Here is a 13,185-nt window from a genome sequence, read left to right on the forward strand (position 1 = left end):
CCAGTAACAAAAGGTCATGTATTGTATGACTCCATTTATGTGAAATGTCCAGAATAATTAAATCTATAAAGACAGAAAGATTAGTGGTTGCCTAAGGATGGGGGAGGGAGGCCTTGGGAGGAAATGGAGAGTGGCTACTGAAGAATATGGTATTTCTTTTTTGGAGTGATGAAAATGTTTTAAAATCAATTGTGGTGATAGTGGTATATAACTCTGACTATACTAAAAAACCGGATTATATCTTGTAATATATCTTTTAAATGGGTGACTTGTACGACATGAATATCTCCATAAAGCTATTATTTAAAACAATAAAACACCTCATGCTCAGTTAAAGCAGCTGGACATAAAAAGCCACATAGTGGGCCGGGCGCGGTGGCTCAAGCCTGTAATCCCAGCACTTTGGGAGGCCGAGACGGGCGGATCACAAGGTCAGGAGATCGAGACCATCCTGGCTAACACATTGAAACCCCGTCTCTACTAAAAAAAAAATACAAAAAACTAGCCTGGCGAGGTGGCGGGCGCCTGTAGTCCCAGCTACTCGGGAGGCTGAGGCAGGAGAATGGCGTAAACCCAGGAGGCGGAGCTTGCAGTAAGCTGAGATCCGGCCACTGCACTCCAGCCTGGGCGGCAGAGCGAGACTCCAGCTCAAAAAAAAAAAAAAAAAAAAAAAAAAGCCACATAGTGGATGATTCTGTTATATGAAATATCCATAACAGGTGATATGGTTTGGCTCTGTCCTCACCCAAATCTCACCTTGAATTGTAATAATCCTCATGTGTCAAGGGTGGGACCAGGTGGAGGTAACTGGATCATGGGGGCGGTTCCCCCATGCTGTTCTCGTGATAATGAGGGAATCTCACAAAATCTCATGGTTTTGTAGGTGTCTGGCATTTCCCCTGCTTGCACCCACTCTGTCCTGCTGCCCTGTGAAGAAGGTGCCTGCTTGTCCTTTGCCTTCTGCCATGACTGTGAGTTTCCTGAGGCCTCCCCGGCCATATGGAACTGTGAGTCAATTAAACCTCTTTCCTTTATAAACTACCCAGTCTCAAGTATTTCTTCACTGCAGCGTGAGAACGGACTGATACAATAGGCATATTATGGACATTATGGATATTTCACAATAGGCATAATACAGACATAAAATAGATTAATGGTTGCCAGAGCTGGGGAGAAGGGCAGATGGGGAGTGACTGCTAACTGGTACACAGTATTTCTTTCTGGCATGATAAAAATGTTCTGGTTATCACTGCACAATACTGATGGGTGGTTACAAGAGTTAACTTTATGATATGTAAATTATATTTCAATAAAGCTGTTATTGCTGGGCAGGCAGGGTGGTTTGTGCCTATAATCCCAGCTACTCAAGAAGGTGAGGCAGGAAGGTCATTTGAGACCAGAAGTTGGAGACTGCCTGAGGAACAGAGCAAGACCCCTAGAACTCTAACAAATATTTTTAAAAAATGAGCCAGGTGTGGTGGCATGAGCCTGTAGTCCTAGCTACTTGGGAGACTGAGGCAGGCGGAGAATCACTAGAGCCCAGGGATTCGAGGCTGCAGTGAGCCAGGATTGTACCACTGCACTGCAGCCTGCGACAGAGTACAACTCTACCTCTAAAATCATCATAACAAGTTTTAAAAGCTGTTATTTAAAAAAATTCTGTTAAACAAATTCTAGGTTAATATAAACAGAAAAAAAAAAAAATGTTAGAAAGGAATACTCCTGAATCTCAACAGTGGTTGAACGTTGGTGACAAGTCCCAAGACAGTTTTTCACATTTTCCTTGACAAACACCTTTTCCTTCTAAAATGAGGACCTTTGTTTTCCAAAAAAGTGCAATTTCCACTTAAAGCATTTAAAAATAATCTATATGCTGAGAATATGACTAAGCCTGTATGTTTAAAGACATCCCGTATATACATATTTTACTTACTGTTTATTATTGTTTAAATCAAGCTAGGAGTTACCCTAGAACGAAAAGAAAAAAATTCTTCCTTAGCCCCTTCTAGCTACAGGCCAATACTGAGGCAGCATATCCAAGACATCTCAAGCCAAATGAAGAAAGAAGAGTCCATAGCATTTTTTAAATTAAAAAGACAGTAGGCAAATCTTTGAGACTAGATAGTTCAGCTTGAGGGTCTGAGAAAGCCTCTGTTCATCTCACACCAGCAACAAATCTTTAGAAAGCAAATCCACATGCCATGAGATTGCTCCTGGCATGAATGTGACACTGTAATTCAACATCCTGAATTAAGAGAGATGTGTTATTTTAGCTTGAAGCAGCAGATTAAAAATAAAAATCCTAAACTACTACACCACAGATTGTCAATTCTAGAGAAGCACTGGGTTCAGCTTTCTGCACATCTGTATTTAATGTCAACTGCACTTGTAGGAGAGAAAAGCAAGATGTCTCATGACTTGGGGCAACAATGAAAGTTGCCCTGAATGTAGGCTTGCTTTGCTTTGTATAATGGAGACCTAAGGTCATCCTCTAGAAAAGGTGGAGTAATTATTATAGAGTATATAACAATTTTATAGCCTGTTTTCATCATGAATTTTCCCATATTATAATTTTAACATTATATTAACAACTTCATAAAATTCAGCAAAATAGAATAACCATTACCTTCTCCTGGTAGACAGTCATTACAAATAATGTTACACCTAACCGTCTTGGTATACAAGCTTTATCTCATTTTGACTTATGTCTTCAGGAGAGTCACAGAAACGGAAACAACAGGGCAAAATGAGTAGTAATGTTTAAAGCTCTGAAGTATACTACATAAATTCTTCTCAAAAGAGATCACATTCATCCAAGCAAGATGTAAGATACTCAAGTGCATAGAATGTATTTAAAATAAATTCACTTCAAATGGAAGATAGACTATGTCAATGAATAAAAGTTCCTGAATGCCAAGCAACGGCTTACACCTGGCCCACAACTACTGAAAAGCTGGAAGATTTTTACCTACAAATCTAGATTTCCCATAACCTCTCAGGGAAACAGTCAATGGGAGAAGAAGAGTCACTTCCCCCATAAAAGCAGGCACACACTCTCTAGTCCACCACAGTCCTCATACTCATTTAATTTATGCAGATGAGCTTGCTCTGGGTCTGCTTCACTCCACTTAGTTACATACTTCACATCGGCTTTGTATACTCTAAGATACACTTTTCACAGTCATGTTATAGATAGGGCCAGGTTGACAAGGAGTGATCCCACTGAGCTTTGGGCAGCATGACCCAAGACAGGCTTACTTTGGGTTCTTGCTAGTCATTAGCAGAGGAATAAATAACAAGCTCTGCTTGGAAAATACTACCAGCAGCAGGATAGCAAGAGAGTTCACTAACAAATGCACCCAAACTGAAGGTTAGTGAGGTGCATAATGACTTAAGCAGCAGCCCATGTTTATAAAATGACTGGGATTCCTGGAGAAGCTGCCCTAACTCAAAGCAGGAGAGAAAACCCCCACAAAATCAAAAATAATTGATCCAAAGATGTCCAAAGATGGGATAGGCTCCTACTAGAAAACCACATTTCCACTGAAAATAGACACCAGGCTAGAGACCTACATTATTATATTTCCTCCCATAAATACATCAGTTCTTACTGAGTAGATTTCTTGATGAAACAATTCAAAAGTAAAGGGTCTCTTGTGCTGGTCAAGTAAGTAAATGCTCTAGGACCACCGACACTGCTGTGGAGAGGGAATGTGGAGCAGCAGTTAAAGAAGAAAGGCTGTGGCTGATGACATGTATGCAGATGTCATACTCCATCTTTACTTCAGTGGAAAATGGCACCTTTAAACAAAAGGAAACTTTAATAACTGAAGTATAACGTGATACTGTTTAAAGAGTAAAATTTTTTTTTGAGACCGGGTATTGCTCTGTCACCCAGGCTGCAGTTCATGGTGCGATCTTGGCTCACTGTAGCCTCAACCTCCCAGGCTCAACCAATCCTCCCACCTAGCCCTCCAAGCAACTGGGGCTGCAGGCATGTGCTACCACAATTGGCTAATTTTTTGCATTTTTAGTAGTGATGCAGTTTTGCCATGTTGCCCAGGCTGGTCTCTAACTCCTCGACCCATGCAATCAGCCTGCTTCGGCCTCCCAAAGTGCTGGGATTACAGGCATGAGTCACTGCACCTGGCCATGAGCACAAATTGTACATGTACAGTTTTACACACTGAACACCATTCTTGTACAATCACCACACAGATCAAGATAAAGACTAACCACAATACCCGGAAATGCCCTCTCCCTCACGTTCACTTCAGGTAATGGGGTTATGGGCAAATATCTAGGGGAGAAAAGTCAGATCCGAACCCTTCACTCATTACACCAAAACAAATTTCAAATGGTGCAAAAATTTAAACATATACAATTAAAATCTGTAAAATATTAGAAGGGAACAGGCATGTAAGTTTAAATCCAGCAGTGGGAAAGGTATGAACCAAAACTCTGAAGCCATTAAAGACTGATCAATCTGGCCGGGCGCGGTGGCTCAAGCCTGTAATCCCAGCACTTTGGGAGGCCGAGACGGGTGGATCGCGTGGTCAGGGGATCGAACCAACCTAGCCAACACGGCGAAACCCCGTCTCTACTAAAAAATACAAAAAACTAGCTGGGCGAGGTGGCGGGCGCCTGTAGTCCCAGCTACTTGGGAGGCTGAGGCAGGAGAACGGCGTAAACCCGGGAGGCGGAGCTTGCAGTGAGCTGAGATCCAGCCACTGCACTCCAGCCTGGGCGACAGAGCGAGGCTCTGTCTCAAAAAAAAAAAAAAAAAAAAAGGCTGATCAATCTGACAATCTAAAAATTAAATATATCTAATTTTAAAATAACGTCAAAATTTAATTCTCAAAATAGGAAAAAAACCCACAAATGACAAAGGGCTTTAAAAAATCAAAAGCACTTACAAATCAGTAAGAAAAAGGACAAATAGGCCGGGCGCGGTGGCTCAAGCCTGTAATCCCAGCACTTTGGGAGGCCGAGACGGGCGGATCACGAGGTCAGGAGATCGAGACCATCCTAGATAACACGGTGAAACCCCGCCTCTACTAAAAATACAAAAAACTAGCCGGGCGAGGTGGCGGGCGCCTGTAGTCCCAGCTACTCGGGAGGCTGAGGCAGGAGAATGGTGTAAACCCGGGAGGCGGAGCTTGCAGTGAGCTGAGATCCGGCCACTGCACTCCAGCCTGGGAGACAGAGCCAGACTCCGTCTCAAAAAAAAAAAAAAAAAAAAAAAAAAAAAGGACAAATAAATAGAAAAAGGTGCAAAACAGACAACTGGCAGAAAAGGAACTACTTATAAACACAAGAAAAAATATCCAATCTCAGTCACAGAATGAATTTTTTAAAATGCAGAGAATTTATAAAGAACTCTTACAACATAATATTCAAAAGAGATATATCTCAACTAAGAAACCGGAAGAGGAGACAGTAATTTCTCCAAGGAAGATATACAAATGACAAACTCAAGAAAAGATGGTCATCACTGGCCATCAGGGAAATGGAAATCAAGACCACAATGAGGTGTGTCTTCACACTCACTACAATGGCTATAATCATTACAGGGCCGGAGTGGGGGCTCATGCCTGTAATCCCAGCACTTTGGGAGGCCAAGGCTGGGGGACTGTTTGAGCCCCGGAGTTTGAGACCAGTCTGGGCAACAAAGCAAGACCCCATCTCAGTAATTTTTTTTTTTAATTTTAAAACACTTTCAAAATGACAGATAATAACAAGTGTTGTCAAGGATACAGAAAAACTGAAACCCTCAGACATTGCTGGTGGCAATGTAAAATGGTAGGGCCTCTGGGACAACATTCTGGCAATTCCTCAACCAATTAAATATAGAGTTACCCCATATGACACAGCAACTCTATTCCTAGGTATGTATATGCCCAAGAGAAATGAAAATATGTCCACAAAGAACCTGTACAAGAATGTTTATAGCACTGTTACTCATAATAGCAAAAAGACAGAGGCAATCCAAATGCCTCTCAACAAATAAGAAATGTGGCATACTCACATAATGAAACATCATTTGGCCATAAAAATGAGTACTGATACATGCTACAATACGGATGAACCTAGAAATCATTACGCTAAATGAAAAGAAGCCAGTCACAAAAGATCACATATTATATAACTGAATTTATACAAAATGCCCACGACAGAGAAATCTATAGAGACAAAAGGTATACTAGTGTGGAGAGAGGGGGACGAGGTGGCAGAGGTAGGGCAATGCTAGATAAAACACATGGAGTTTCTTTTTTGGGGTGATGAAAATGCTCTAAAGTTGACTGTGGTGATGGCTGCACATATCTGCAAATATACTAAGAACCACCGAATTGTGTACTTTAAATGGGTGAAATGTACAGTATGTGAACCATATCTTAATAAAGCTGGTTTAAAAAACTATGGAAAAATACCATTTTTTCTCACATCTGCTTAGTAAATACTTAAAATACACTGTTTGCTGAAGGGGGCTTCTGGGTACTGGTAATGTTCTATTTCCTAATTTGGGTGGTAGTGCAAAAGTGAATTTATTTTGTGGTGTTTAAAAGTGTTTAATTTTGGCCGGGCGCGGTGGCTCAAGCCTGTAATCCCAGCACTTTGGGAGGCCGAGACGGGCGGATCACGAGGTCAGGAGATCGAGACCATCCTGGCTAACACGGTGAAACCCCGTCTCTACTAAAAATACAAAAACTAGCCGGGCGAAGTGGCGGGCGCCTGTAGTCCCAGCTACTCGGGAGGCTGAGGCAGGAGAATGGCAGTAAACCCGGGAGGCGGAGCTTGCAGTGAGCTGAGATCCGGCCACTGCACTCCAGCCCCGGCGACAGAGTGAGACTCTGCCTCAAAAAAAAAAAAAAAAAAAAAAAAAAAAAAAAAAAAGTGTTTAATTTATCGGTGTACTTTTCTGTATGAAGGTTATACTTCAGTAACAACATCCATAAAAATACACACATAAACACAATATGTTGGTGATGGTATGGGTAAACAGACACTCATACTTTGTTACTGGAGATATAAACTGACAAAACTTCTTAGGTAGGTAAACTTCAGATTTATACACAATAAAAAACATATGTCCTTGTTCCAAAGGTATATACTCACATATGTACAAAAATATGTACAAGATCTTTACTGCAACCTTGTCTGTAAGAGAAACGGTGTGGAAAAATTATAAATGCCAGTCAACTGGGGCCTGGGTAAATAAATTATGGCACAATCACACCAGGGAACACTAGCCATTTAATCTTTTTTTTTTTTTTTTTTTTTTGAGAGAGAGTCTTGCTGTGTCACCCAGGCTAGAGTGCAGTGGTATGATCTTGGCTCACGGCAACCTCAGCCTCCTGGCTTCAAGCAATTCTCCTGCCTCAGCCTCCCGAGTAGCTGGGATTACAAGCGCCCGCCACCATGCCCAGCTAATTTTTGTATTTTTAGTAGAGACAGGGTTTCACCATCTTGGCCAGGTTGGTCTCAAACTCCTGACCTCATGATCCACCTGCCTTGGCCTCCCAAAGTCCTGGGATTACAGGCATGAGCCACCATGCCTGGCCTAAAAATTTTAATTAAACAAAAAAAGAGATAAAAGAAAGAAGGTACAGGATAGTGTAACCGTGTATATGGTATATCACTCTATGTGGGGAGAAAATAAACTAAGGTGGAGGTGGAGGAATATTTACACACATACACACATACACACACACACACACACACACCCCCACAACAGAACATCTTTGGCAGGACACACAAGAAACTAGTGATCACAACTGGTTCTAGGAGGGGACACTGGGAAATTGAGAGATGTACTTTTCACTTTGTATTTTTTTTAAAAAGGTAGACACCAATTTAAATAAATGAATTATTCTAAAGTAAAAGAACGTTGCTTCAACATGTGAATGCCACTAAGCTTCTAAAAGTTAAAATCTGAAATGTTACAAATTCTGAAATCTTTCTTATCTCCCATTTCAAAAGTTAAATTCTCAAACCATTAAGTGGTAGTAACAGTAGTAATAATAAATAGCTACTTACATCAACACCTCCAAACAAGTCAAAAATATAAGTATTTGGATAAGTGGTTTCTTGAGTAAGTTTCCTCTCTTCAGTAACAAATGCCATAGCCTCCATGGAGAGAAGAGGAGAAATTTCCTAGTTTTTTTTTAAAAAAAGTACATACAGACATTGTATTAGTAACCAACACAGGCCAGACACTCAAGCATCAGTTTGTGCTTTATTCCCAACTTGAATTCCCATGAACACAAAGACAGTCCCCAATGAACCACACTTCCTAGTATTCAGGCCCCTGTAAAGCCCTTTCTCACACTGAATCTGCACTGGTATGACACACCTCAACTAACAGAATGTAGTAGAAGTGACACTAGGCCACTTTCAGCATAAGCCTTAAGAAAGCCTGGTAGGCCAGGTGCCGGGCTCACACCTGTAATCCCAGCACTTTGGGAGGCTAAGGTGGGCGGATTACTTGAGGTCAGGAGTTTGAGATCAGTCTGGCCAACATGGCAAAACCCCATCTCTACTAAATATACAAAAATTAGCTGGGCGTGGTGTTACACACCTGTAATCCCAGCTACTCAAGAATCTGAGGCATAAGAATCACTTGAGCCAGGGAGGCAGAGGTTGCAGTGAGCCAAGACAGAATCACTGCACTCCAGCCTGGGCAACAGAGGGAGACTCTGTCTCAAAAAAAAAAAAAAAAAAAAAAAAAAAGCCTGACAGACTTGGCTCTTGTCATCCTGGAACCCAAACATCATGCCGTGGGAACAATACAGCCAACTGGGGAGGCCATGAGGATAAGAACTGAGGCCACGACCAATATCTCCTTAGCTGATCTCCAGCTGACAGGTAGCACCAACTTGTCAGGGATGTGAGAGAGACCATTTTGGACATTCCAGATATCTCAGTACCACCCTACCCAACAGGACATGAAGCATAAGTCACTCAATCAACCAAGAATTGTTGAGAGATAAATGATGCTTGTTACTTCCGGCTGCTAGGTTTCGGGGTGACTAGTTCTGTAGCAATAACCAAGTCACTGTTCAAATGTCATCTCCTGCAGGAAGTCTTCCTGATTTCCCCCAACTAGAAGCATGCTCTTCAGACCCCCCAAACAATCTACAACTCATTTGTAACGTTTAGCACTTTTACTTTGCACCTATTTACAAACCTATGTTATTTTGTTATTTCTTCCCTAGACTAAATGTTCCTTGAAGACAACACAAACAGATCCCACTTTGTATTCCCCACAGATTCCAAGACACAGTATTTGATATAGTACACATAGGGTAGTAGTTCCCAAACTGAGGGCCACAGAATCCTTTGTTGGAACAAAGCTAAGAGGAAAAAAAATCTTATAAGAAAACCTAAAACATAGTAATTTTCAAATAAGTATTTATTGAATGAAAGAAATGATGATCACAGCAAATATATACAAATATTAATTTCTCTCCCCTTTAATTTCACCTCAATCTCACATCTGAGATTCTGCAGGAAGCAAATAATGTGCAATTCTTTGAAAAGCATTTTTAAACAAGTGTAAGAAGCTATAATTATTTCTATCAGACTGTGAGAAGATTAAAAATATGAAAATGTCTCTTCTTAAAGGTAAAGACTAAGTTTTGTTTCTATTACATTTTAAAATAACTATGTGATATAATAATCAAAACTTCACCTCTGAAGAACATTGTTATTCAATTTCATTATGTTCAATATAACTTACATGGGTTTTATTTATTTATTTTTGATTTTTTTTTTATTATACTTTAAGTTCTAGGGTACATGTGCACAACGTGCAGGTTTGTTACATATGTATACATGTGCCATGTTGGTGTGCTGCACCCATTAACTCGTCATTTACATTAGGTATATCTCCTAATGCTATCCCTCCCCCAGGCCCCCACCCCATGACAGGCCCTGCGTGATATTCCCTGCCCTGTGTCTGTGTTCTCATTGTTCAATTCCCACCTATGAGTGAGAACATGCGGTGTCTGGTTTTCTGTCCTTGTGACAGTTTGCTCAGAATGATGGTTTCCAGCTTCATCCATGTCCCTACAAAGGACATGAACTCCTCCTTTTTTATGGCTGCATAGTATTCCATGGTGTATATATGCCACATTTTTTCTTTTTTTTTTTTTTTTTTGAGACGGAGTTTTGCTCTTGTTGCCCAGGTTGGAGTGCAATAGCGTGATCTCGGCTCACCACAACCTCCACCTCCCAGGTTCAAGCGATTCTCCCGCCTCAGCCTCCTGAGTAGCTGGGATTATAGGCATGCGCCACCAAGCCCAGCTAATTTTGTATTTTTAGTAGAAACGGGGTTTCTCCAGTGGGTCAGGCTGGTCTCAAACTCCCGACCTCAGGTGATCTGCCCACCTCGGCCTCCCAAAGTGCTGGGATTACAGGTGTGAGCCACCGTGCCCGGCCATATGCCACACTTTCTTAATCCAGTCTATCACTGATGGGCATTTGGTTTGGTTCCAAGTCTTTGCTATTATGAAAAGTGCCACAATAAACATACGTGCGCATGTGCCTTTATATCAGCATGATTTATAATCCTTTGGGTATGTACCCAGTAATGGGATGGCTGGGTCAAATGGTATTTCTAGTTCTAGATCCTTGATGAATCGCCACACTGTCTTCCACAATGGTTGAACTAGTTTACAGTCCCATCAACAGCATAAAAGTGTTCATATTGCTCCACATCATATTGCATCCTCTCCAGAACCTGTTGTTTCCTGACTTTTTAATGATCACCATTCTAACTGGTGTGAGATGCTATCTCATTGCGGTTTTGATTTGTATTTCTCTGATAGTCATTGATGATGAGCATTTTTTCACATGTCTGTTGGCTGCATAAATATCTTCTTTTGAAAAGCGTCTGTTCATATCCTTTGCCCACTTTCTGATGGGGTTGATTTTTTCTTGTATATTTGTTTAAGTTCTTTGTAGATTCTGGATACTAGTTCTTCGTCAGATGAGTAGATTGTAAAAATTTTCTCCCATTCTGTAGGTTGCCTGTTTACTCTGATGGTAGTTTCTTTTGCTGTGCAGAAGCTCTTTAGTTTAATTAGATTCCATTTGTCTGTTTTAGCTTTTGTTGCCATTGCTTTTGGTGTTTTTTTTTTTTTTTTAAGTCTTTTCATTTTTATTACTCAAAAAAGTTTCATTTTTTTATTTAGCTTTCTGACTCTGTGCTTGTGCCTTCAACACTTTCACAACGATTTTCTGCTCCTCGATAAGGAAAGCATGCTTGATCCTGTCACGAACACATTTAGCACACATGGAACCACCATAGGCCCTGCTGACATGTTTCTTTGTTTTGGACAATCTCATAAGAACTTTAGGTCTTACAGCACGAACCCCTCGAAGTCTGCCTGGGCACACACCACATGCAGATTTTGGTGCTTTCCCAACCTTCTTGGTATAAAGGTAAACAATTCTATTACCAGGGGTTCGGGACAGCCTAGTTTTGTTAGAGGCTGTATTGTAGGAAAGCCTACGTCGGTATGTCAAACGCTGGACCATTCTGAGTGCCTGCAGACAACGTCCCCGGAAGAGGAAGAAAAAAGCTTTTGCGAGTTCTGCTTTTGGTGTTTTAATCATGAAGTCCTTGCCCATGCCCATGGCCTGAATGGTATTGCCTAGGTTTTCTTCTAGGGTCTTTACGGTTTCATGTCTAACATTTAAGCCTTTAATCCATCTTGAATTAATTTTTTTATAAGGTGTAAGGAAAGGATCCAGTTTCAGCTTCCTACATATGGCTAGCCAGTTTTCCTAGCACCATATATTAAATAGGGAATCCTTTTCCCATTTCTTGTTTTTGTCAGGTTTGTCAAAGATCAGATAGTTGTAGATGTGTGGTATTACTTCTGAGGGTTCTGTTCAGTTCCACTGGTCTATATCTCTGTTTTGGTACCAGTACCATGCTGTTTTGATTACTGTAGCCTTGTAGTATAGTTTGAAGTCAGGTAGCATGATGTCTCCAGCTTTGTTCTTTCGGCTTAGGATTGTCTTGGCAATGCAGGCTCTTTTTTGGTTCCCTATCAAGTTTAAAGTAGTTTTTTCAATTCTGTGAAGAAAGTCATTGGTAGCTTGATGGGGATGGCACTGAATCTATAAATTACCTTGGGCAGTATGGCCATTTTCATGATATTGATTCTTCCTATCCATGAGCATGGGGGATGTTCTTCATTTGTTTGTGTCATCTTTTATTTCGTTGAGCAGTGGTTTGCAGTTCTCCTTGAAGAGGTCCTTCACAACCCTTGTAAGTTGGATTCCTAGGTATTTTATTCTCTGAAGCAATTGTGAACGGGAGTTCACTCATGATTTGGCTCTTTGTCTATTATTGGTATATAAGAATGCCTGTGATTTTTGCACACCGATTTTGTCTCCTGAGACTTTGCTGAAGTTGCTTATCAGCTTAAGGAGATTTTGGGCTGAGACGATGGTGTTTTCTAAATATACAATCATGTCATCTGCAAACAGGGACAATTTGACTTCCTCTTTTTCTTATTGAATACCCTTTATTTCTTTCTCCTGCCTGATTGCCCTGGCGAGAACTTCCAACACTATGTTGAATAGGAGTGGTGAGAGAGGGCGTCCCTGTCTTGTGCCAGTTTTCAAAGGGAATGCTTCCAGTTTTTGCCCATTCAGTATGATATTAGCTGTGGGTCTGTCATAGTTCTTATTATTTTGAGATATGTACCATCAATAACTAGTTTATTGAGAGATTTTAGCATGAAGGGCTGTTGATCTTTGTCAAAGGCCTTTTCTGCATCTATTGAGATAATCATGTGGTTTTTATCTTTAGTTCTGTTTATATGATGGATTACATTTATTGATTTGTGTATGTTGAACCAGCTTTGCATCCCAGGGGTGAAACCAACTTGATCGTGGTGGATAAGCTTTTTGATGTGCTGCTGGATTTGGTTTGCCAGCATTTTATTGAGAATTTTTGCATCGATGCTCATCAGGGATATTGGTCTAAAATTCTTTTTTTGTTGTGTCTCTGCTAGGCTTTGGTATCACGATGATGCTGGACTCATAAAATGAGTTAGGGAGGATTCCCTCTTTTTCTATTGATTGGAATAGTTTCAGAAGGAATGATACCAGCTCCTCTTTGTACCTCTGGTAGAATTCGGTTGTGAATCCATCTGGTCCTGGACTTTT

General features: G+C 40.9%; 2 protein-coding genes across 4 annotated transcripts in view; both read right to left on the reverse strand.

The window, feature by feature from the left end:
• Positions 1-13,185, reverse strand: part of TRPC4AP (transient receptor potential cation channel subfamily C member 4 associated protein) — a 90,424-nt gene that overhangs the window by 58,502 nt on the left and 18,737 nt on the right. For 2 of the 3 annotated variants that reach the window (XM_030915201.1, XM_030915200.1), the window contains exon 3: positions 8,038-8,154. The exons of the other annotated variant lie outside the window; for it this stretch is intronic. In XM_030915201.1, coding sequence (XP_030771061.1) covers positions 8,038-8,154 — 117 coding nt within the window. The remainder of the gene's footprint in view (positions 1-8,037; positions 8,155-13,185) is intronic. 3 annotated transcript variants of the gene reach the window in all.
• On the reverse strand, positions 11,148-11,587 carry LOC104680519 (60S ribosomal protein L34). Its single transcript, XM_010386521.2, has one exon. It carries the CDS (start codon positions 11,539-11,541, stop codon positions 11,188-11,190), a length of 354 nt encoding a protein of 117 aa, XP_010384823.2. The 5' UTR covers positions 11,542-11,587; the 3' UTR covers positions 11,148-11,187.

The sequence above is a fragment of the Rhinopithecus roxellana genome, chromosome 13 (assembly GCF_007565055.1).
Source record: "Rhinopithecus roxellana isolate Shanxi Qingling chromosome 13, ASM756505v1, whole genome shotgun sequence".
NCBI lineage: Eukaryota > Metazoa > Chordata > Mammalia > Primates > Cercopithecidae > Rhinopithecus > Rhinopithecus roxellana.

Bases quoted from the DNA above. Each gene is read 5' to 3' on its own strand.
- LOC104680519 (XM_010386521.2), bottom strand. From the start codon at position 11,541: ATGGTCCAGCGTTTGACATACCGACGTAGGCTTTCCTACAATACAGCC.